This window comes from Oncorhynchus mykiss, chromosome 23 (genome assembly GCF_057628025.1).
Source record: "Oncorhynchus mykiss isolate SJ-2025 chromosome 23, ASM5762802v1, whole genome shotgun sequence".
Classification (NCBI taxonomy): Eukaryota; Metazoa; Chordata; class Actinopteri; order Salmoniformes; family Salmonidae; genus Oncorhynchus; species Oncorhynchus mykiss.
This window is the reverse complement of record NC_143044.1, coordinates 26,250,431-26,274,415: the sequence shown is the minus strand read 5'-3', so window position 1 is coordinate 26,274,415 and position 23,985 is coordinate 26,250,431. Positions and strand designations below refer to the sequence as shown.

Sequence of the window (23,985 nt, the reverse complement as noted above, 5' to 3'; positions counted from 1 at the left end):
CTAGCTACATACATAAACAACACTGAATGGCTCCGAGTGAGAGGTTACGTGATTGACTGCTGGCACACGCCATTTGTATCAATAAATCTCTAACACTATTTTGTGTGGTAATTATTGCTATATTTACTTATTTATTCACATTTTCAAGTAACTGTGATAAATCATGTATTCCGATTCTTGAATAGATTGTAAAGTGTGTGTAAAATACTTTTGAAGGTTGTTCTGATTATGATGAGCTAAGCTAATTCTAGCTATGTGTGTGGAGCCATGTTTGTTGTCATACAACGCATTCTGGGTTTCACGTAATCGTCTGTCGGACCAAAGATGATATAACAAAATGAAGTGAGTAAGGGTTCACAAATTCTTTGAGAACTTCAGGAAGTGAATGGTGGGATATGAATAACGGTGGACGACACATCCCTTCAAAATGCATACTATAAAACAGACCAAACTCATCTCGCCTTCTCTTATCTTAGGTTTCTGTGAGGAAAAAAGCATGGTGGCGCGCTAAAACTAATCGTCGGATTAATTTGGATTTCTAGAAAGTGTTTTACTCAATTATTTCGATCAATGGTGAGCTCACCCGTGATGTGACTAATTATAAATAGTAATTGATATTAGCTAATTCATTTTGTAGTTTGACAGCCGAGAGTTACACAAATATGACCGCTTGTGTTGCGTCAATCTTTCCTCAGTTAGCGCTAGGTTTGGATGATTGTGTTATGCTATAGATACTTCTGTGAATATCTGAACATTGCATCCAAAAACAAACTGCTCACATTCTGGACATAAAACATTGTAAGAACTGTGTTTGGGTAAATAGTTCCTGAAAAAAAGTGTGGCCAACTCAAATACTGATTGTTGCGTCATTTGAAACTTGCCGTTCTAAATAAGCGTTCTAAATCCCACGGGTGTGATGGTACTCTTCAGGGACCACTGTAGAATGATCACACCTGTGTGATGGTACGTGTGAAAGGGTTAATGTTATCAATAAGAAAATGCCATAGATCCTCTCCAACCTGGCATTTCTTAATTTATTGTTTAAGTAATAACAATGCAATTCCATGATAATAACAAAGTTAAGGCTCGTTTCAAATAGGTTTAATTAAGAAGCATATCCATGTAAATAAGTGTGGAAACAAAATTGTTCCGTCGGTTACAGTGTACATTTGCCTGTCCAATTACCATAACCTCAAATTCCAAGACCGTCACAGCCCTACAATTGCTGAACATGGACAAAGTCAACAAAAATGTTCTGGGAGGGGAGGTCTGAAGTAGAGGTCGACCGATTAATCGATTAACCGATTTCCGATTTGTTATGAAAACCTGAAATCGGCCCTAATTAATCGGCCGTAACGGACGATTAATTAGGGCCGATTTCAGGTTTTCATAACAAATCGGAAATCAGTATTTTGGGGTGCCGATTTTTTATTTATTTGTATACCTTTATTTAACTAGACAAGTCAATTAAGAACACATTCTTATTTTCAATGACGGCCTAGGAACGGTGGGTTAACTGCCTCGTTGAGGGATAGAACGACAGATTTACACCGTGTCAGCTCGGGGGATCCAATCTTACAACCTTGCAGTTAACAAGCCCAACGCTATAACCACCTGCCTCTCGTTGCACTCCACAAGGAGACCACCTGTTACGCGAATGCAGTAGAAGCCAAGGTAAGTTGCTAGCTAGCATTAAACTTATCTTATAAAAAAGCAATCCTAATCACTAGTTAACTAGACATGGTTGATGATATTACTAGTTTAACTAGCGTGTCCTGCGTTGCATATAATCGATGCAACGCTGGGGGATGATTTAACAAAAGCGCATTTGCGAAAAAAGCACAATCGTTGGACGACTGTACCTAACCATAAACACCAATGCCTTTCTTAAAATCAATACACAGAAGTATATGTTTTTAAACCTGCCAGACTGTACAATTTGCTTCAGTACGGTCGTCACATTCAGTGATTGGCTTGCGAGGCTACGTCAGCCGATGTAGGCTGTGTCAAATGCAAAGGTGTATTTGATCTCCGCATGTGCCAGACCAGCAGCGCAAGCCTCCCTCTATGCTTATGCCCGAGTGAAGAGAGTTTGGAAAAACTGAAAGTATGCATCTTCACATTAATTCACATATAAACTGTACAGGTTTGAAATCAGAATCAAAACAGGCTTCCCAATAACAACAAGGTCGCTGTGGTAAACATTTATTTCGATTGCCAATTGTTTGCATGTACCAAAATCCCATCAGGTATCCTGAATTCAGGTGTGTCATGTAAACAAGATGAAGGAAATTCTTCTTGCAAAGCATCTAAACATTTACATTTAACTATTATATTAACCTAACAAGTCACAATAATCTTATTGTGGTAGGCATACTCCGTGCAGGCCCTGTTCCTATTGGTCAGTCACCGGGATCGGCTCAGAAGACCAGCCACAATACACTTTGTCGGAGCCTACAACCACACGTAGGGGCTCTTAAATTGGCAGACCTAGATCCCGTCACAGTGAATGAGCAAAGACGTCCGACAATAGTTTACGACCTAAGAATATGCCCAAAACGTGAACATGGGACGGCAAAAATCGTGGCATAATACGGCTAATATTGTAGTCTGTTTGGGCCCCTTTCAGACATTTAAAGGAATAGTTCTATGAAAAATGTACAACTTTATCGTCTTCTTACCTTGAAAGAAGCCGTCCGACAACCTGCCCGCTCAACTCCGTCCCCTCCTCCCATTCCTCACTTCCCTCAACTAACCACTGTCTGCATCCCCTCTAACTTCAAAACGTCCAGTTACTCCCCTCCTCAAGAAACCAACATTCGACCACTCCGACGTCCAAATATAAGCCAGTATCCTTTCACAAAAAACTTGAGCATGCTGTCTGACCAACTCTATCGCTATCACGCTCAGAACAATTTTCTTGACCCTAACCAGTCAAGCATCAAGGGTCACTCAACCAAGACTGCTCTCCTCTGTGTCACAGAGGCTCTCCTCACTACCAAAGCTGACCCTCTGTTCTCATCATCCTAAATCTATTCACTGCTTTCAACACAGTGAAACATCAGATCCTCCTCTCCACCCTAGAACTATCCCTCTGTTGTCTGTAGCTTGTGAGGTGTGGAAACACTTTGTTGCTTTTATGAATTTTGTCTTGCTGCTTTTTGTTTTATGTTGCTCTGTCTGTATGCTACGTCTTGCTTGTCCTATGTTGCTCTGTCTGTATGCTATGTCTTGCTTGTCCTATGTTGCTATGTCTTGCTTGTTCTATGTTGCTATGTCTTGCTTGTTCTATGCTGCTATTGTCTATATTGTAATTGTTTTTAATAACCTGCCCAGGGACTGCGGTTGAAAATTAGCCGGCTGGCTAAAACCGGCACTTTTACTGAAACGTTGATTAATGTGCACTGTCCCTGTAAAAATAAAAAAATAAACTAAACTAAACCCGCTCAGGGATTGGGCGTCTCAGGCTCTGCACACTCTTGGATTGCACCCTAACCTGCAGTGCGCTCCTACCAGGTGACGTGGAGAAAATCTGTCACTGCACCGCACTCACTACTGTTGTCTCCCAGGGCTCGGTTCTAGGCCCTCACCAAATCACTCAGCTCCATCATACCCTCAAAATGGTCTCTCCTATTGCTAGTTGAGTGTCATCTGCATACTTTTCTCTTTCCCACCCTTCTGACACCTACACTACCGTTTAAAAGTTTGGGGTCACTTAGAAAAGTACTTGTTTTCCATGAAAGGCTCTGCACGAGTTGCAAAATGTATGGGAAATAGTCAAGACGTTGACATGGTTATAAATAATGATTTTTAATTGAAAGTGTCCTTCAAACTTTGCTTTTGTCAAAGAATACTCAATTTGCAGTAATCACAGCCTTGCAGACCTTTGGCACTCAAGTTGTCAATTTGTTGAGGTAATCTGAAGCAATTTCACCCCATGCTTCCTGAAGCAAGTTGGATTGGCTTGATGGGCACTTCTTACGTACCATACGGTCAAGCTGCTCCCACAACAGCTCAATAGGGTTGAGATCTGGTGACTGTGCTGGCCACTCCATTATAGACAGAATACCAGCTGACTGCTACTTCCCTAAATAGTTATTGCATAGTTTGGAGCTGTACTTTGGGTCATTGTCCAGTTGGAGGAAATTGGCTCCTTGAAGCCAATTGGATCTTGGATCTTGAAGGAAGGCCCTTTAACCTTGTACAAATCTCCCACTTTACCACCACCTAAGCACCCCCAAATCATCACATTGCCTCTACCATGCTTGACAGATGGCATCAAGCACTCCATCATATTTTCATTTTTTTCTGCATCTCAATGTTCTTCTTTGTGGTCCGAACACCGCAAACTTAGATTAGTCTGTCCATAACACTCCAATAATTTCTCTGCCCAGTGTGTGTTCTTTCGCCAATCTTTAAAAAAATAAAACATTTGATTGGACAGTCTTAGCTTTTTCTTTGCAACTCTGCCTAGAAGGCCAGCATCTCGGAGTCGTCTCTTCACTGTTGAGGTTGAGACTGGTGTTTTGCGGGTACTATTTAATGAAGCTGCCAGTTGAGAACTTGTGAGGCATCAGTTCCTCAAACTAGACACTAATGTAGTTGTCCTCTTGCTCAGTTGAACACCAGGGCCTTCCACTCTTTCTATTCTGGTTAGAGACAGTTTGCGATGTTCTGTGAAGGGATTAGTACATAGCGTTGTACCAGCTCTTAAGTTTATTGGCAATTTCTCGCATGGAATAGCCTTCATTTCTCGCATGGAATAGCCTTCATTTCTCAGAACAAGAATAGACTGACGAGTTTCAGAAGAAAGTTCTTTGTTTCTGGCCATTTTGAGCCTGTAATCAAATCCACAAATGCTGATGCTCCAGATACTCAACTAGCCTAATGAAGGCCAGTTTTATTGCGTCTTAAATCAGAACAGTTTTCAGCTGTGCTAATATAATTGCAAAAAGGGTTTTCTAATGATCAATTAGCCTTTTCAAATGATAAACTTGGATTAGCTAACAATGTGCCATTGGAACACAGGAGTGATGTTTCTGATAATGGGCCTCTGTACACCTATGTAGATATTCCATATATTATTTTTTTTATGATTTTTTAAAAAGCAGCTCCCAGCTCAATAGTAATTTACAACATTAACAATGTCTACACTGTATCTGATCAATTTGATGTTAATTTAATTGACAAAAAAAATTATTTAAAAAACAAGAAGTGACCCAAACTTTTGAACAGTAGTGTAGGTGGTGACATGCATCTCTGAGTGCCTGGCAGATATTTTAGCTTGGATGTCGGTCCACCACCTCAAGTCCAACAAGACAGAACTGCTCTTCCTCCCGGGTAAGGCCTGCCAGCACCAAGACCTCTCCACAGTGTCCCCTTCCCAAAGAACCTTGTTGTGACCCTGGACAACACGCTGTCGTTGTCTGAAAACATCAAAGCAGTGACTCACTCCTGCAGGTTCATGCTCTACAGCATCCATAGAGTACGACCCTGCCTCACACAGGAAGCGATGCAGGTCCAAATCCAGGCACTTGTCATCTCCCGTCTGGACTACTGCAACTCGATGTTGACCGGGCTCCCTGCTTGTACCATCAACCCTATGCAACTGATACAGAACACTGCTGCCCGCCTGGTATTCAACCTTCCCAACTTCTCCAATGTCACTCTCCTCCTTCTGCACACTGCACTGGCTTCCAGTCAAAGCTTGCATCAACTTCCAAGACCATGGTACATGGAGCAGCAAGAGGAACAGCCCCTTCAAACATTTAGGCTATACTCAAACCCTACACCCCAACCCGAGTACTAAATTCTGCCACCTCTGGTCTCTTGGTCCTCCCAGCACTACGGGAGGCAGGTCTCAGTCATCCCAAATAAAAGCTCTTCTGTCCTGGCACCCCTATGGGGAACCAGTTTCCCCTGAAGCTAGGACAGCAGAGTTCCTACCCATCTTCCGAAAACATTTAAAACCTATCTCTTAAAAAAAAAAAGCATCTTAGATAATCCCACAGCACCCCTTTTGTAAACTAACACGTGCATTTGCTTTCACCACCACCCCCACTGACTTTGTTGATAGCTACTATATTTAGGAAAATGCTCCTTACTATGATTGAGATGTGGTTGTCCCACCTAGCCATCTTAAGATGAATGCACTAACTAAGTCGCTTTGGATAAGAGTGACAGCTAAATGTCAACATTTTTAAATAAACAAATGTTAAACTGGAAACCTGACTCAGTCATCTCCCCCTCTGTCCTAACTTATACCTCAAGTCTGTAGCTGCCAGCATTAGTACCCATTTCTGTCATCCTTCAATATATGTTTGGATAAATCAGGATGTTCATTATCATCAAATAAAAGTGATTTGAATCACTAGAAAGAAGAAAGATGCATCTATTCCCGCCGGTGAAATCATAGGACACATTTATCACCACAACATTAAACTTCAGGAGTCTATGGAGTCAGAGTAATAGAAGAGATTAACCACAATGCTTTTCATTATCAAACTACGGAAGGACTTGAAAGAGCAATAAACCACTAGAAATTGGATTTAAATATTCAATTCAACAAAACATTTGACAAACTGACAAATTACATAATTCCTGCAACATACTGAACGGCAAATGAGAGTGAATTATTGATGTATACTCTTAGAGAAAAAGTGCTAAGTAGAACATAGTCTACTTCTGTTTGTGAACTACATTTGGTGCTAGGTAAAAACTGTGCTCTACCAAGAAAGAGAAATGTACAACAACATCAATCAATGTGTGTAAGGAGAAACAGATGGGCATGCTCACTTCGATTGTCCTCTAAGATTGCACAGTACACCAGAGGAACAGACTGACCCTAGCCCACCGGCACATAGGCTATTGCATAATGGATGCTGGGGATTGGGCAACACTGTGGCGCCGTTAAAAATGACTTCCGAAAAAGGGCCAATCAGGCAGGTTAAACACCACACCACTTTGCCAAAGCACAGCCCCATACCACTCAAGGGAAATCAGCAGATCACTAACTTACTACCATGAGACAAGATCGAGTATAGCCCAGGAAATTCTCCCCCACGCACTAGCCTTAAGGTGCGCAAAACCAGACAGGAAGATTATGTCAGTGACTCAACCCACATAAGGAAGTATAGTATAGTGAACAAAGCCTGGCATGCAGTGATACGCCCTTATAGGGGCGACATGGGAGTGTGTGAGCAGGCCAGTGACTTGGTCACCGTAATAGGGGCAGAGAATCCCAGGAGAGAGTGGAGAGCTGGCCAGGCAGACCGCAAGGGTGGTTCCTCTTGCCTGTGCCTTGACGTCCACCTTAGCACCCCTGAGCAACTCAATCATAGGACCTACTTAAGAGATGAGTCTTCAGTAAATACTCAAAAGGTTGAGGTTTGAGTCTGCTTCTCTCACATGGATCAGCAGACCATTCCATAAAAGAGGCAGCCTACAGGAGAAAGTCCAGCCTCCAGCTGTTTCCTTTGAAATTAGGGACAATAAGAAGGCCTGCTTTTTGTGAGCGTAGTGTACGTGTAGGTACATTATGTAGAGCAAGACTAAAATCAGAGATAAGTAGGAATAAGTTCATTTAACAGTAAAACCTTGAAAATCATCTCTAGCAGGAAGCCAGTGTATAGAGGCTAGCAGAGGAGAAATATATATTTGTTGGGTTCTTGCAAGGAATGGGAGAATGGGTGGAGGGTAACATACAGTGCTTCGGAAAGTATTCAGACCCCTTGACTTTTACCGCCTTATTCTAAAATGGATTACTTTTTTATCCTCAGCAATCTACACACAATACCCAATAATGTCAGTGAAAACAGCTTTAAAGCATTTTTTTTTAAATTTATTAAAACAGAAATACCTTATTTACATAAGTATTCAGACCCTTTGCTTTGAGACTCAAAAATGAGCTCAGGTACATCCTGTTTCCATTGATCATCCTTGAGATGTTTCTACAACTTTATTTTAGTCCACCTTTGATAAATTCAATTGCTTGGAAATGCACACACCTGTCGTCTATATAAGGTCCCACTGTTGACAGTGCATTTCAGACCAAAAACCAAGCCATGATGTCAAAGGAATTATCCGTAGAGCTCCGAGACAGGATTGTGTGAGGAAGGGGACCAAAAAAATTATGCAACATTGAAGGTCACCAAGAACACAGTGGCCTCCATCATTCTTATATGGAAGAAGTTTGAAACCACCAAGACTCTTCCTAGAGCTGGCCGCCTGGCCAAACTGAGCCAAGGAGGCGACCAAGAACCCAATGGTCACTGACAGAGTTCCTCCAGAGTTCATATGTGGCGATGGGAGAACCTTCCAGAAAGACAACCATCTCTGCAGCACTCCACCAATCAGGCCTTTATGGTAGAGCGGCAAGACGGAAGCCACTCCTCAGTAAAAGGAACATGACAGCCCGCATGGAACATGAAAAACAAGATTCTCTGGTCTGATGAAACCAAGATTGAACTCCTTGGCCTGAATGCCAGGCATCACTTTTGGAGAAAACCTGGCACGGTGAAGCATGGGTGGCAGCATCATGCTGTGGGGATGTTCTTCAGCAGCAGGGACTGGGAGACTAGTCAGGATTGAGGCAAAGAAACAGAGCAACGTATAGAGAGCTCGTTGATGAAAACCTGCTTCTCAGACTGGGGCGAAGGTTCACCTTCCAACAGGTCAACGACCCTAAGCACACAGCAAAGACAACACAGGAGTGTCTGCGGGACAAGTCTCTGAATGTCCTTGAGTGGCCCAACCAGAGCCCGGACTTCAACCCGATCTAACATCTCTGGAAATACCTGAAAATAGCTGTGCTACGACGCCCCCCATACAACCTGACAGAGCTTAAGAGGATCTGCAGAGAAGAATATGAGAAACTCCCCAAATACAAGTGTACAACCCAAGACTCAAGGCTGTAAATGGCAGCCAAAGGTATTTCAACGAGGTACTAAGTAAATGGTCTGAATACTTATGTAAATGTCATATTTCAGTTTGTCATTATGGGGTACTGTGAGTAGATTGATTGAGGTAAAAATATATATTTTAGAATAAGGCTGTAACCTAACAAACTGTGGAAAAAGTAAAGGGGCCTGAATACTTTCCAAAGGCACTGTTTTGTGAGTCTGGATTTAAATATGCAAATGGTGTGATGAATGGTCCAGGAGTTTCAGAGGAGTGAAGCAGAGCTCAAGGCACTGCAGGTCCCCATTGGCCATGAGTCTGGTGTTGGGGGTGAAGCCAGAGTCAGATGAGTAGAGTGAGTGACAGGGGATTTAGGTGGGAAGCATGTCAGAGGTAAGAAAGAACCAGGAAATGGAGAGATTTGTAGGTGAGCATAGGAGTTGGAGTGGATGTGATATTTTCCCAGGTTTTGGTGTGGTTGTAGGGAAGTTTCCATTGGTGTAAAATTAAGGATTCAAGGATAGAGAAACCAACAACGAGTGTGAATGCTATTAAACCTTTGAGACAACGTGCACAATAGTGAAAGGTAGCATAAAGTCCAATGGTCAACAGTCTTACTTTATACCATAACATTAGATAAGGACCCAGAGGAGGGAGAACACCATATTTTGCCCTTCCCCATCAGAATGCCTGAAAAAATATTGAGCCGTAACGGCAACACCAAAAGATGTACCTTTCAGGGTGAGCACTGAACAGAATTCTGAACACATTGAAGAGGGTTGACAGGGAGGCTATAGAGAGGAGTGTTGCAGTAGTCCAGGTAAGAGGTGACAATCTGACAAACTGTTCAACACAACACTTGAGAACGCACAAAACCTGGCGGTTCAACTTTGCAGAGCACAACGTCTTATTGGTGTGTGGAACTGAGGGAGTCAGAGTTGGGTGCTTTATGGGAAATCCATGGCTGTGCGATGTGTGCCCTTATCCTGTAAACAATACAAAATTGTTTTAAGGTGCCTATGTCATGTAATCAAGTAGCTATTGAATTTTAAGTGCTGTATTTATAATATATATTTTTTTATGTAGGAATCATTTTATGAGGAAACTAAAGGGTGTGCAACATGCCTTTCTATATAACGAATAATGGACAGTTGACATTAGGTTGCTAAGTCACATGCTTGAAGAGCTATTGAAATGTTGCATTTTCAAATATTGATATATGCACTTAAATGGGAAAACCAAAGGGTATGCAATGTGTCCCTACCCTGTGAACATTCCAAAGTTGGTTTGTGTTGTCTAGGTCACATGGTCAAAGAGCTATTGAATTTTAAGTGATTTTGTATAAATACAAATGTAGGAATATTTGAGAACTAAAAAGTTGTGCAACTTGCCTCTATGTAAGGAATACGGGAATGTTTAAAATTAGGTTGCTAAGTCACATGGTGAAACAGCTATTGAAAATGTAATATTGTGAGAATGCACTTTATTGACGGTCCCTAACTAGTTCCATTGACAGTGCTCGAGGCTGCCTACAACGTTGCTGTGTGAGATTATTTAACTCGGGTCAAAATCGGGAAAATAAATCCTGTGCAATGTTGTACACCTGTATTCCTTCATAAAGAGCCAGCCCGGAGGTATGTAGCTCAGACCGTTCGCCAGCTATTGAAGTCTGAAGGTCCGAATATCGAATCAAACCAACATTTACCACTGTGAGAGTTGCCCCTTCGCTCGGTCGACCACCACATTAGACCAATGTAGCAAAAAAGGCTAGGTGGACAGGCATGTGTAAACCCTATTATTTTTAATGCAATTCAACTTCTAATCATCAACAAGCAGCAAAAGAGCCGAACTTTGTTACAAAGTAGCTATTCTTCCCGTGTAATTTGGCACGTTACAAACACTCCCTGACATTTTTAATATCATAGTTCCAAGGCGAAATATTATTTTTAATTGAACCTTTATTGAACTACGCAAGTCGGTTAAGAACAAATTCTTACTTTACAATAACGTTCTACCCCGGCCAAACCCTCCCCTCTATGTGACTCCCGATCACGGCCGGTTGTGATACAGGCCAGGTTCGAACCAGGGTGTGAAGTGTTTGCCGACTATGGAGGAAAGTTCGAAGAGTTGGGAAAAAGTGGAGATTTCTTACCGCTCCCAAGCCCCAGCAGCCTGCAAATGTCCCGTGTGAACCGCATGACTGCGACCACCATCCAGCATTATCGTCTCAAATACCCGTTAATAAAACCAAACACATTGTTACAAAGTAAACATGATTAGAACATGGGAACAATCGCTGTCTGCGGGAATCTGGGAGGTTTTGTCAGGGCTTCCTTCTTCTACAAATATGAATTGGCGGATCGTAACCAAATGTACACTGCCACCTACTGTACTGGAGTGTGAGGCCAGTATTTCTCTTATCTTACCCTGTGTTTCTGCCTACTGTTCTGGAATTCATTACACTTTGTGACAAAAAGAGGACAGAATTGTTTTTAAATAAAAGCCCTACCAACTAAATGCGTCAGCCTGCTGGCACCTAGCTGAACTCGGGCTAACATTAGCTGAACCAAAGGAGTATGCTCCCATACTCCCTTAAAAGACCTTTGCTTAAAAAAAGAGATGCTATAGCCAGTATACACTTCCTCAAAATTGACAGAATTAATCTAAGATAACACAAGAAATCGGTCATTCATTTTGACGTTTTTGCTTAAAAGAGCCTAGTCACACATTTTACATCTAACTAAGATGTTTGGTGCAGTATTTTTCAATAAAAAAAATTAGCATGAAAACTTTGTCTCTTTGAATGACAACAAATACTTTATTGGAGAATCCCTAGTGTTGACCAATCACTTGCCTCAAGAAAAAATGTTGTCTGCCTAAACAGCCGGAAAAAAACGGAAGTCCAAAACTAAAAAAAGTCAGAAAATGTCATAATATAAGCACAAACTCTACCAAACTGTTTCAGCTGGGAAACATGCAGACGCCTTAACTCTACACCTATTAAAACCTCACCACTATTGCACTACTTGGGCCTATCTGATCCTACACCAGGCCGGCAGCCTGGGAAGACGGGACGCTATCATTCAACACACCTTGTAACTCCTCTGCAATAAAATCGTGTACACCGAAGTACTTCTCTGCATCTGCCACCGCAACATCTATTTTCTGTTATTTATGTTCAATTTCTGAGATACAGTTGATAACCATGTCTTTGAACGCTAAGAAGCCAACCTTACTGAAACACGTTATTTCTATCACTCTCTATTGGCCTCTGCCTACTCACATGGAGCCTCTTAGGATCCCTTGCCCTGTACCTCTTTTCCTCTACTATTCTTCATTGCTCAACCTGCCTTTCTCTCACCGGACACTTCTGATTTCAAGCACCATGGGTACCCCTACAGTTAACACACATAGCTTTTTCCACTGACAATACACATTCCTTTGTCTCATGCCCTCCTGCACACTTCTCACATCTAGGAATCTCCCTTCTACACACTGATACGACATGACCAAATGCTTGGCACCTAAAACACCGTAATTGGTTCGGAACAAAAGCTCTCATGAGATAACTGACCCATCCTAACTTGACTTTGTCGGGTAAAGACTGCATCACAGACACCAGGAATCCTCTATTTCTGTTGGTCCTCCTCAGAACTTCTCGCCACTCCAGTTATTACTACTTCCAATGGTGTTGTGCTCCAGAGAACAAGCAAGTCTTGTCCCGAAGCGCGTGGTGCACTCTGGATGGAAAACACACAAAAAATCAGCACGAGTCCACTTTAGGGTACTTTCACCAATTCAACAGTCTCTAACCTCTCCTCCACCCATCCGGACTAGAGGTCGACCGATTAATCGGAATGGCCGATTAATTAGGGCCGATTTCAAGTTTTCATGACAATCAGAAATCTGTATTTTTGGGTGCCGATTTGCAGATTTTTAAAACTTTTTTTTAACCTTTATTTAACTAGGCAAGTCAGTTAAGAACACATTCTTATTTTCAATGACGGCCTAGGAACGGTGGGTTAACTGTCTCGTTCAGGGGCAGAACGACAGATTTTCACCTTGTCAGCTCGGGGATCCAATCTTGCAACCATACAGTTAACTAGTCCAACGCAAAAATGATCTGCCTCTCTCGTTGCACTCGAATGCAGTAAGCCAACGTAAGTTGCTAGCTAGCATTAAACTTATCTTATAAAAAACAATCAATCATAATCACTAGTTAACTACACATGGTTGATGATATTACTAGATATTATCTAGCGTGTCCTGCGTTGCATATAATCTGACTGAGGGGTGGTAGGCAGAAGCAGGCACGTAAACATTCATTCAAACGGCACTTTCTTTGTGTTTTGCCAGCAGCTCTTCGTTGTGCGTCAAGCATTGCACTGTTTATGACTTCAAGCCTATCAACTCCCAAGATGAGACTGGTGTAACCGAAGTGAAATGGCTAGCTAGTTAGAGCGCGCTAATAGAGTTTCAAACGTCACTCGCTCTGAGCCTTCTAGTAGTTGTTCCCCTTGCTCTGCATGGGTAATGCTGCTTCGATGGTGGCTGTTGTCGTTGTGTTGCTGGTTCAAGCCCAGGGAGGAGCGAGGAGAGGGACGGAAGCTATACTGTTACACTGGCAATACTAAAGTGCCTATAAGAACATCCAATAGTCAAAGGTTAATGAAATACAAATGGTATAGAGGGAAATATTCCTATAATTCCTATAATAACTACAACCTAAAACTTATTACCTGGGAATATTGAAGACTCATGTTAAAAGGAACCACCAGCTTTCATATGTTCTCATGTTCTGAGCAAGGAACTGAAACGTTAGCTTTCTTACATGGCACATATTGCACTTTTACTTTCTTCTCCAAGACTTTTATTTTTGCATTATTTATTCCAAATTGAACATGTTTCATTATTTACTTGAGGCTAAATTGATTTTATTGATGTATTATATTAAGTTAAAATAAGTGTTCATTCAGTATTGTTGTAATTGTCATTATTACAAATCCATTTTAAAAATTGGCCTATTAATCAGTATCGGCCTTTTTGGTCCTCCAATAATCGGTATCTGTATCGGCATTGAAAAATCATAATCGGTCGACCTCTAATCCGGACACCACATATGGATCAGCCAGAAGGCAACGATCCATTCTCTCCAAAAATCTCACTCCAACTGGGCCAGAATCATCCTTGTCTTCATCGGGACTAGGCCCGAACTCGACGTTCTACACCGCACCTGCCACTGCAGGTAATTCATCCTCACTCTTGTCACGTTCAATTTCTGAGATACTGGAGTAGTCGGGGCTTCCTGGCATATTGTTGTTGGTGGTACCACACAATGCCAACTTGTGATGGGTAGTTCGCAAATGAACGGCTCTTTTTGAATTGATCTTTTTGGTGAACGTCGGGAACCGAATCGCATTGGAGAAAAGAGCCTTTCATTTCGCTCACTGATTTGCATACTGGTACTACTGCGTTTGAGGTGCGGATAAGTTACAAAATAATTCTCTAAAGAGGGTGAATCCTCACAAACAATAAATAGTGGGGAGAGTGAGTCAATCTGGTCCATGTGAATGTTTTTACAGGCCATGTTTTTACAGACAGGTAGAAATGTATTTGAATGTGCATTTCACAATCTGACATAATGGTAGCCTACCTTTTGGGCTTTGAGATTTGCAATATTCTTCATGATTCTAGGTCGATTTTTAAGCATGTTTAATGTTTACAGAAGTTTTTCACATAGAAATAGAATCTAGAAGCAGGAAGAGTACCTTCAAAAAGTGATTTTTTTTAAAGTTAACTCAACTGAGATTAAGCTAGCCCGGGTACCAGTAGCCTGGATACCAAACACCATTCTCAACGCCAACAGTGAAGAGGCAACTCTGGGATGCTTAACTTCTAGGCAGAGTTGCAAAGAAAAAGCCACATCTCAGACTGGCCAATAAAAAGAAAAGATTAAGATGGGAAACAGGGGGATCACATGACCCTTGAACGAGATGGCCTCATGAACTAAGAGCTCCGCACAAGTAGTGCACAAGTAGTTTCCAATTCTTAATCTTACCTCCACTTCAAGTTAAAACTCCTTTAGCTTTAGTCAAAAAGTCATGGCGTCTACAAAAGGCAACATTTTTACCCGGACTCGAGCATTAGTGGTGGAAAAAGCCTCCAAGAAGCAGCTAGCTTCATAAAAAGCTAGCGCTATTAGCCAGGAGCAAGAGGCCCAACAAATGCCAACCTCGCACTCAATACATCCTTTCTGAGCTGAGATCCCAACGTACAGAACACAACATCAAATTAGATGGCATTAATTCTCAGCTCAGTGCAATACGGGGGCAAGGTGACAACCCTGGAAAATACTTTGCCTGACATCAACAACAAGATAACCATCAACGCGGGGCGCCTGGATGAGGCAGAGGGGCGAATCCTATCCATGGAAAACTCACTGACAGACGTCATGGAAACAATAGCATATGCTAAAAAGAAAATAGAGCATCTGGAAGAGACAACAGAGGACCTGGAAAACAGGGGACAAAGGAATATTTGTGTTCTATTAAATCTGGGCGAAAAAGAAAAGGGGAACATGCCACTGATCCGCTACCTGCAAGACAAACTTCCCGAGTGGCTCCACATGTCCACCAACAGGCCCATAGAACTGAGCACTGAGGCCTCCACCAGCAGCCAGACAACCGCCTCGCACAATCACCATACGTTTCCTGAGATTCACCGTCAAGGAACGAGTCCTACAGACAGCAAAAATCAACACTATTATAGTGGGAAACGCCAAACTCACTTTACACCAGGTCCTGTCAGCTGGAATACGTCGAAAGCGCAGAGAGAAGAAATACTCCATTGACCAAGGCATCTTTAGGGGATTCAAATACCCAAATGAGCTAAGGATTCTTCACCAAGGAGCCCTGCGACACTTCAAAACTCCCGAAGAGGCAAAATGTTTTTTGAAGGACAATCCTGGTCCCTGAGAAATGGACCAATGACTAAAAGCGATTAATGTTATTACTTAAGGAGGTAAGACAACATATAGCTGCCATCCAAAGACCCACCCGCCCCGCTAAATGCCATTATAGCAGTCTAATTTATATTTATTTTCTTTTAGCTGAGAGGGATAGGCTCTATAGCCTAACCTAGGCCTACTAAAGTTTCAGCCTACTTTTGTTTCCCTTTTTTAAATTATTATTATTTGTAGTTATCATTTTCACATAGGCCTCCACCATTTATACGCTGTCGATTACAACACACTTACAGACCTAACGAGAAGCTTAATGTGTCAATTTTATGCCTATGGCCTTATCCTGTTGATATTACGTTTTAATAAAAATGAACAACTTATCCTATAGATCCCTCTTAAGGATTTGCCTCAACATTTCTGTTTTATTTGGTCCAAATGCCTTATGTCCTTTGGGGGGGAGGTATATGTAGGCTGGGATATTGATTTTATTTTCTCCCTCTTTTTTAATGTGGTCTGGACAGGGGGCTGTTATCAGGGGATGTTATCACTTACTCAATGCGGGGCGGAGAGGATGAGGCATTTCTTTGGTGGGGAGGGGGAGACGTTGTGCGTTGCTAACTGTTCCCGTTTTTTTTTCTTTTTTCGGAACACAGAATTGAGACTGAGCGGAGAGGAAATAGATCCAATGGGATATGTCGAGTTGTTTGGGAACTCGGCTTGGGTGTTCAGAGATTGTTATTTTATGTACACCGTTTATTAACTATTATCCACCTGTACCCAGAGATGACTTGCAGTAGAGTTCGATTACTGTTCGATGACGTTGACTAGTTGACCTCTGCAAAAACATTCCAAGGTCAAAGAGCTGGAAATTCAACACCTCCATGTTATCAAACGAAGCGTTCCATACACTGGTAACTACATGGATAGAAAACTACACACAAGACAACAAAGACTCTCCTGTTTCTCTGGCCACAATGTGGGACGCTGCCAAAGCCACACTAAGAGGTCATCTAATTGCATATGCTTCCTCTAAGAAAAAAGCAATGGAAGCACACAGGCTAGATCTTGAGAAGGAGCTGGAACGCTGTGAAAACGTACATAAACAATCCCCAGACAGCACCTCCCGGAGTCAACTTAAAGCAGCCAAAGCCGAACTGAACTTGGACTATACCCGGGAGATAAAAAAAAAAGTTTTCTTTACTAAACAGAAATACCATGAGTATAGAAATAGGCCTAGTAGATTGCTTGCTTACCAATTAAAAAAAGAGCAGTCAAAGTGTACAATCATGGCTATGCGAACAGCAGAGGACGAAGTCACATATGACCCAAAAAAGATACATTTAACTTTTCATGATTTTTACTGCAAACTATATACCTCTGAGAGAAAACATATGGAGGCAGAACTCCATTCCTTCCTAGACGGAATCTCGCTACCTAAACTATCAGAGACCGACCAAGAAGATCTCAACTCCCCCTTCACTCCTGAGGAGGTCCTAGAGGCAATTACCTCCATGCCACCTAATAAGTCCCTAGGCCCGGATGGATTCCCCAGAGAGTTCTACAAAGCTTTTTGGCTCCAGCTTAGCTCTATTTTCATGCCAATGCTGGATGATTTTTTGCAAAAACTGAGTTCTCCCAGACTCTATATACACAGCTTGCATTACAGTGTTTCTCAAAAAAGACAAGGACCCTCTATCCTGCTCGTCCTTCCGGCCCATAAGCTTGTTGGATTTTGACTACAAAATAATTACCAAATTGCTCACCAAAAGACTAGACACTGTTCTTCCCCCCAAAAAAGCGGACCAAACTGGATTTATTAGAGACAAGTACTCTTCTGATAACATTTGCTGTCCTTTTGATATTATTGATCAAGTAAACGCACAGAAGACCCCTGTCCTGCTGGCTTCACTGGATGCTGAGAAGGCATTCGACAGGATGGAGTGGAGCTTACTGTTCTCAGTTCTATATGGGCCCGAACTTTATTAAATTAATTAAGTCCCAATACTCTCATCCAAATGCCATGGTGACTACTAACGTACTGAACCCTGACAGATTCCCTTTGGGACGGGGCACAAGACAAGGGTGCTCGCTGTCCCCCCTGCTCTACTTGTTGGGGGCGGAGCCTCTGGCAGAGTTGATAAGGAGCAATCCAAGTATTATGGGTGTTTCTACAGGCGGCCTGCAGCACAAGAGTTCGCTCTACGCGGATGATGTCTTGCTCTACATATCCAACCCTTAGAAATCCCTCCCATTTTAGACACAATTGCTCAGTATGGCAAGTTTTCAGGATATAAGATACATTTGAACAAATCCACTGTTTGCCCTCTCAATCTTACACTCACCAGCTCTATGAAGACACTGTGTCCGTTCCAATGGAAGACACAGGGGTTTCAATACCTTGGGATCTTCGTAACACCAGATCTGAATAGCCTTTTCAAGGAAAATGATCTTCCACTCATGGATCGAATCAAGAACGATCTCCAAACCTGGATCCCCTCCCAATTAGTTTAGTCGGAAGAATTAATGTCATCCGTATGAACATCCTCCCTAGATTGAACTATTTATTTCAGATGCTCCCATGCTATCTCCCAGTTTCCTTTTTCAAAACAACTAACCAAAGCATCACCAAATTTATATGGGGCAATAAAAAACCTAGGATCAAGTTCTCCACTCTATCGAAACCTGAATCTAAGGGTGGTCTTGCCCTTCCCTCCCTTCAAATGTATTACTGGTCTGCCCAAATCCGCAACATGCTAACATGGATCACAAACAGACAAGACTCAACGTGGATTCAGATAGAAGCCCAATCCTGTGGTTCATTGCCCCTAAGCTCAATTATATTCATTAATAACTGTAGTGAAGTGGGCAACATAGCCAAAACCTTTGTGATTTACAGCACCCTACTAGCGTGGAAGGGCTGTAAGAAATACCTGGGCATTTCCTCCCAAATATGTTCTCACTCGCCTATAGTATGCAACCCAGACTTGCCAAAAGCCCTGAGTGATGCCTTTAATCTTTGGCATACTCTAGGGATCAGGACCTTTTCAGACCTATTTCATCAGAAAACCACTATACTGAAATCCTTTCAAGAGCTCTGCAGTGAATTCAATGTGCCAAGATCCATTAAAAAAAATATATATCTTTATATTAGACATGTCATTTCCTCATTTACTTCCAAGAGGAGGCGGAGGTTTGCGACAGGGTATACTGCTCCTCTACTAATGTAAAAAAAAAACATTTTTGTACACATTTTATTATACTCCAATGCGACTCCATAGAGTGAAAACAGATATTTCTCCTAACTGTAAAAGATGTACCTCTGTAAGTGGAACCCATATGCATGTATTTTGGAGCTGTAGAGAGATTGCCAGATTTTGGCAATCTATACATACTGCTGCACAGAAAATACTAGATGTACAGTTTGATATGATCCTGTTCTTGATCCTGACAGAGAAAATGTGTTTATGACTAACACATACTTTTCTAAGAAATGTATTCTTCTATTGTGGGCTTCTAATACTTCTCCTACATTTAAAATGTGGATTGACCGGATTGTTGACTTTCTCCCTATTGAAAAGCTCACTTATGACCTCCGCAAGAGACAGCCCAAGTTTGATAGACTCTGGTCTCCACTAATCAACTATATTTCAGAGAAAACAGAACAGAGTGAATGGGATGATTAGGGAAATGGACAGATACATGTTGTGTAAGGTGCTGTAAAAACTCATTATTTGCTTGTCGTCTCAGCTAAGGCTGGAAATAGCTAATAAGAAACTTGATAGTGCTGCTGCAAGTTTTTTTTAAAGTTTTTTTTATTATTATGTTTTTATTTGTTTTATTATTGTATTTTTTTTTATTTTTTAAGTCTGTCACATCTGTGAATGTGGAATGTGTTTTGTTGGTTGATTGAAAAACAAGAAAACCTACTAAAACTTTAAAGAGAAAAAAAAAGATGGGGAACAGAACACAGACACTGGACAGAGGATCTCTGCCTAGAAGGCCGGCATCCCGGAGTCGCCTCTTCACTGTTGACGTTGAGACTGGTGTTTTGCGGGTACTATTTAATGAAGCTGCCAGTTGAGGACTTGTGAGGCGTCTGTTTCTCAAACTCGACACTCTAATGTAGTTGTCCTCTTGCTCAGTTGTGCACCGGGACCTCCCACTCTTTCTATTCTGGTTAGGGCCAGTTTGCGCTGTTCTGTGAAGGGAGTAGTACACAGCATTGTACAAGATCTTCAGTTTCTTGGCAATTTCTTGCATGGAATAGCCTTCAATTCTCAGAACAAGAATAGACTGACAACTTTCAGAAGAAAGGTCTTTGTTTCTGGCCATTTTGAGCCTGTAATCGAACCCACAAATGCTGATGCTCCAGATACTAAACTAGTCTAAAGAAGGAAAACAGTTTTCAGCTGTTTGCAAATGGGTTTTCTAATGATCAATTAGCCTTTTAAAATGATAAACTTGGATTAGCTAACACAACATGCCATTGGAACACAGAAGTGATGGTTGCTGATAATGGGCCTCTGTACGCCTATGTAGATATTCCATTTAAAAAATCAGCCATTTCCAGCTACAATAGTAATTTACAACATTAACAATGTCTCCACTGTATTTCTGATCAATTTGATGTTATTTTAATGGACAAAAAAAATGTGCTTTTCTTTCAAAAACAATTATATTTCTAATTGACCCCAACTTTTGAATGGTGGTGAATGTACATTTTAACTATATTTTTTCCTAATTTCCTTCTAAGTTTTCTTGTAATAACAATCAGAGATTATAGATTGTAGTTTCCCAGTAGTCATTACCAGTTGGAGCGGCGTTCAAGGGGAGTTTTCCCAGTCCTGTGCAGGTATTTACAAATTTACAAAATGTTATGAACGCAGCATAGTTCTTAATTTACTATTTAGCCTATGCTACTCCCAACCCCTTACAGTTACACCCTAATTTACATGGACTGTTGGGGGATTCCCAAACATAGTTTAATGCCTGGAAAGCAGCCTTAAACTCAAGATGTTGAAGAATTGCTCTTGTAGACTCAACATAAAGCAACTATAGCCATATGTTAATGTAAATGCATTCAATTACCATAATTATTAAGTGCTTGGTGATCCATAACACACATAGGCCTGCTGTAATAACCTATAGATGGGTGTTTAGAAACACAACATTGAGTGACAGAGAGATTCCTCACAGATGTCCTATGAAATGACTATGTAATTCTATGGATTCCTACTTGTTGTATGATATATCATCATTTAATAGATAGGATGGAAACAATTCTGTCAATCTGAAAACATGGTTTTAATTTGGACCAGAATATTCAATTAAGACAGAATGACACTGGCAGAGACAAAGAGATAGATAGCTGCACATCTGCATGCCATTTCAGCTAGATTAATTTTGTGCAATGTTCATAAAATGTTTAAGCAATAGAAATTGATTTTAAAGATTCCTCTGGTAAGTTTTGTTCACAAAACACATATACATTTCAGCGTTTAACACAATCAAAACAGTAATTGATGTCATACTATTACTTCTGTTTTGTTTACCTCTTTGAAGATTAATTGTGTGTGTGTCACGTAGAGCAGTGTATACCAATTCCAGTACCCCCAAATGTAGCCCTGGATAAAGCCCACTTATCAATTTGTCAACTTATCAACAAGCCCTCTATGAGTTGATCAGGTGTGTTTCTTTAAGCCTACAGCAAAAATGTGTGCGGTTGGGGGTACAGGAGGACTGGAGTTGGGAAACACTGATGTGGAGTGCACATTATTTTCTTCAATTAGGCTGAGAGCTTTTGAGTTTGAGCTTTTGTTAAGTCATTCATGTTTAATTACAGATTTCAACTCCTTATAGTGTTCTATTCTACAATTCTAGTATGCTTAAGGATTGAATTAGCTTCACTTTGGGATGTCATCAGTCGGAATCAGTTGAATGTTTAATAAAAGACGTGTGTGTCATGGTGTCACAGTACCATACAAGTGGATGGAAATGGATGGAGATCTGTGATTCTTCATTGAGAGTTGAGGTTTGTGGATCTGAGATCGTTCCTCTAGAAACAGAGTGTTCATTTTAGCTAACCAAGGGCACCGGGTGGGAAGAGTTTGCACATTGGAAATCATTTCAGTATTCCTAAATTTAAAAACTGCCCAAACGGTGCACCGGGCTATGAAGCCCCTACAACTGGGAGGGCCGTGTTAAGGTATTGGCATGGATGTCCAAATCTCCCGCCCTTCATCCCGTCAGAAGGTTAAGGTTAAGGTTTCAGCCACGTTTCAGGTCAGCCATGGCAGCCAGAGCAGCATTCCACCCTGGAGACCCCATCACTCCACCACCTTAGGAGAAACACACACACACTAATACATTGGCATTTTAGTCATTTAGCAGACGCTCTTATCCAGAGCGACTTACAGTAGAGTGCATTTTCTTTTTTTTGTACTGGTCCACATGCAAGAGTGAATGCACACGCACGCACGCACGCACACACACACACACACACAGAGAGAGATATAGGATCTCCATTTGATCACTCTTTATTTGCTGAGAATTTATTTGCAAACTTTTACTGTATTTGAGTTTAAAAAGGCTTCCAAAGTTTGTAATTTCCATTTTGACATTTCAGCCTGGATTTGCCCAATGAAAAATGTATCAACCCCTTCAAAAATATCCATTCATTATGATCCACATAATAATTCACAGTTCCTGTTGCTGCAGGATTATTTTCCCACTGTAGCAAACTGGCTTAAATGAAGATCCTACATCGGTACACACACACACACACACACTAGAATGACTAGGAGCTGGCATCGGATAGAATTCCAATAAACCAATTATGACCAATCACAAACCTGGATGGGAGCCACTGCCACAAAGATAAAGCCCTTTGATTGGTGAACGGTAGTCTGAAAGGGAGGGCAGAGGTCGAGCGAGGTAGAGCTGATCCAATGACATTGCTCCGTGGAAGATATTCTGTGGAGGATAAAATACCATACTACATAAATAAGTCCAATTTGCCCTGTTCTCCCTGAAGTGCATTGGATTGCATTGGATTGGTGATCATGGGCTAGGGGGAGTTTCCACCCTCTTAGCCATTAAAGTAGAATAGGGGGGGTCAGTAAGGGTAAGGTTTAGGGCATAACTTTGCTAACCCCACTTCTCATTTAGGCATGACTAAGAAGACAGGGGCTTTGACTCACTCCTCCATGTCTCTATGGTTGTTCCCTGATGGGGAACTGAGAGAATGGAAAGAACAGGACTGAATGAAATAAGGAGAAATGGAATTGAGTCCGTGAATGAGTAGATGAGAACATAGTCAAGCTGGTAATACTCTTGGGACTTACTAACTGCACTAGTCTTAGACTTAAGTCTTTAAACTGCACTTTCAGAGTCCATTCATCGGCTTTGTGAAAGCAGCAGTGTAAAAGTGCACAGTAGTTTAAGCATGCAAAATGAGCCATGAACCAGAAACACTTACACAAATACCGCAGACCCAAGTGGTTGAACTACTTTGAATACCAGATATGAGCTTTGATTCTGACGGACAGTATCATGGTAACTGTTGGCGTAACCATAAACCGTTCAATGCCGTTAGTTAGCACACATACACACACTCTCTCTGACAAAAGGAAAGCAGGAAGAAGAGGGACGCTCCTATATAAATCACATCCTGGTTCAGAGCCTGTGGTTTGGTGTTTGGTGGTGTGCAAATCAGAACTTTGTATAAATACATGCTACTTCCCAGTGGAATACTATCTACTCTACTACTAGCTATTAGAAAATCGACTTGAAATATTGATATGCACGTACATTGTGGATGTGAACCATCACACACACTGCATACACAGACATTTTCACACACACAAGCACACACACATACCCCTCCAGTTAGGCCAAATATCCTCTCCAGGTCGGGGGGAGTCAGGATGTCTTTGCCAACAATGGAGGATTTGAACCCAGGGGCATACTGCTCAATCCAGCTAAATACTACACAGATACACAGGCACAAGGAGACATAGTCAGTTTCATATAAGTTCAATAATGCCTGTGATGAGCAGTAAAATGTTATACAAAATCTTGTGAGGATGATGACTTTCTGTGTGAGTGACAATGTTTCTGTTACTAGC

General features: G+C 41.5%; 2 protein-coding genes and 1 long non-coding RNA gene across 6 annotated transcripts in view; 1 reads left to right on the top strand and 2 right to left on the bottom strand.

Moving 5' to 3' along the window:
- The window catches only part of zgc:123010 (RRM_SF domain-containing protein), a 34,554-nt gene extending 23,274 nt beyond the window's left edge, over positions 1-11,280 (bottom strand). For 2 of the 4 annotated variants that reach the window (XM_090217200.1, XM_090217203.1), the window contains exon 1: positions 11,051-11,280. In XM_090217200.1, the coding sequence (XP_090073326.1) occupies positions 11,051-11,111 (61 nt within the window). In that variant the 5' untranslated portion in view covers positions 11,112-11,280. The remainder of the gene's footprint in view (positions 1-11,050) is intronic. The other 2 variants (XM_090217201.1, XM_090217202.1) reach the window with 1 other exon arrangement.
- The window catches only part of LOC149972552 (uncharacterized), a 66,065-nt gene that overhangs the window by 32,627 nt on the left and 9,453 nt on the right, over positions 1-23,985 (top strand). The window lies entirely within an intron of this gene.
- The window catches only part of pyroxd2 (pyridine nucleotide-disulphide oxidoreductase domain 2), a 36,917-nt gene continuing 34,076 nt past the window's right edge, over positions 21,145-23,985 (bottom strand). Inside the window, exons 14-16 of the mRNA XM_021580865.3 lie at positions 23,739-23,845; positions 22,711-22,831; positions 21,145-22,197 (exon numbers count right to left, since the gene is read on the bottom strand). Of these exons, the coding sequence (XP_021436540.1) occupies positions 22,127-22,197; positions 22,711-22,831; positions 23,739-23,845 (299 nt within the window). The 3' untranslated portion in view covers positions 21,145-22,126. The remainder of the gene's footprint in view (positions 22,198-22,710; positions 22,832-23,738; positions 23,846-23,985) is intronic.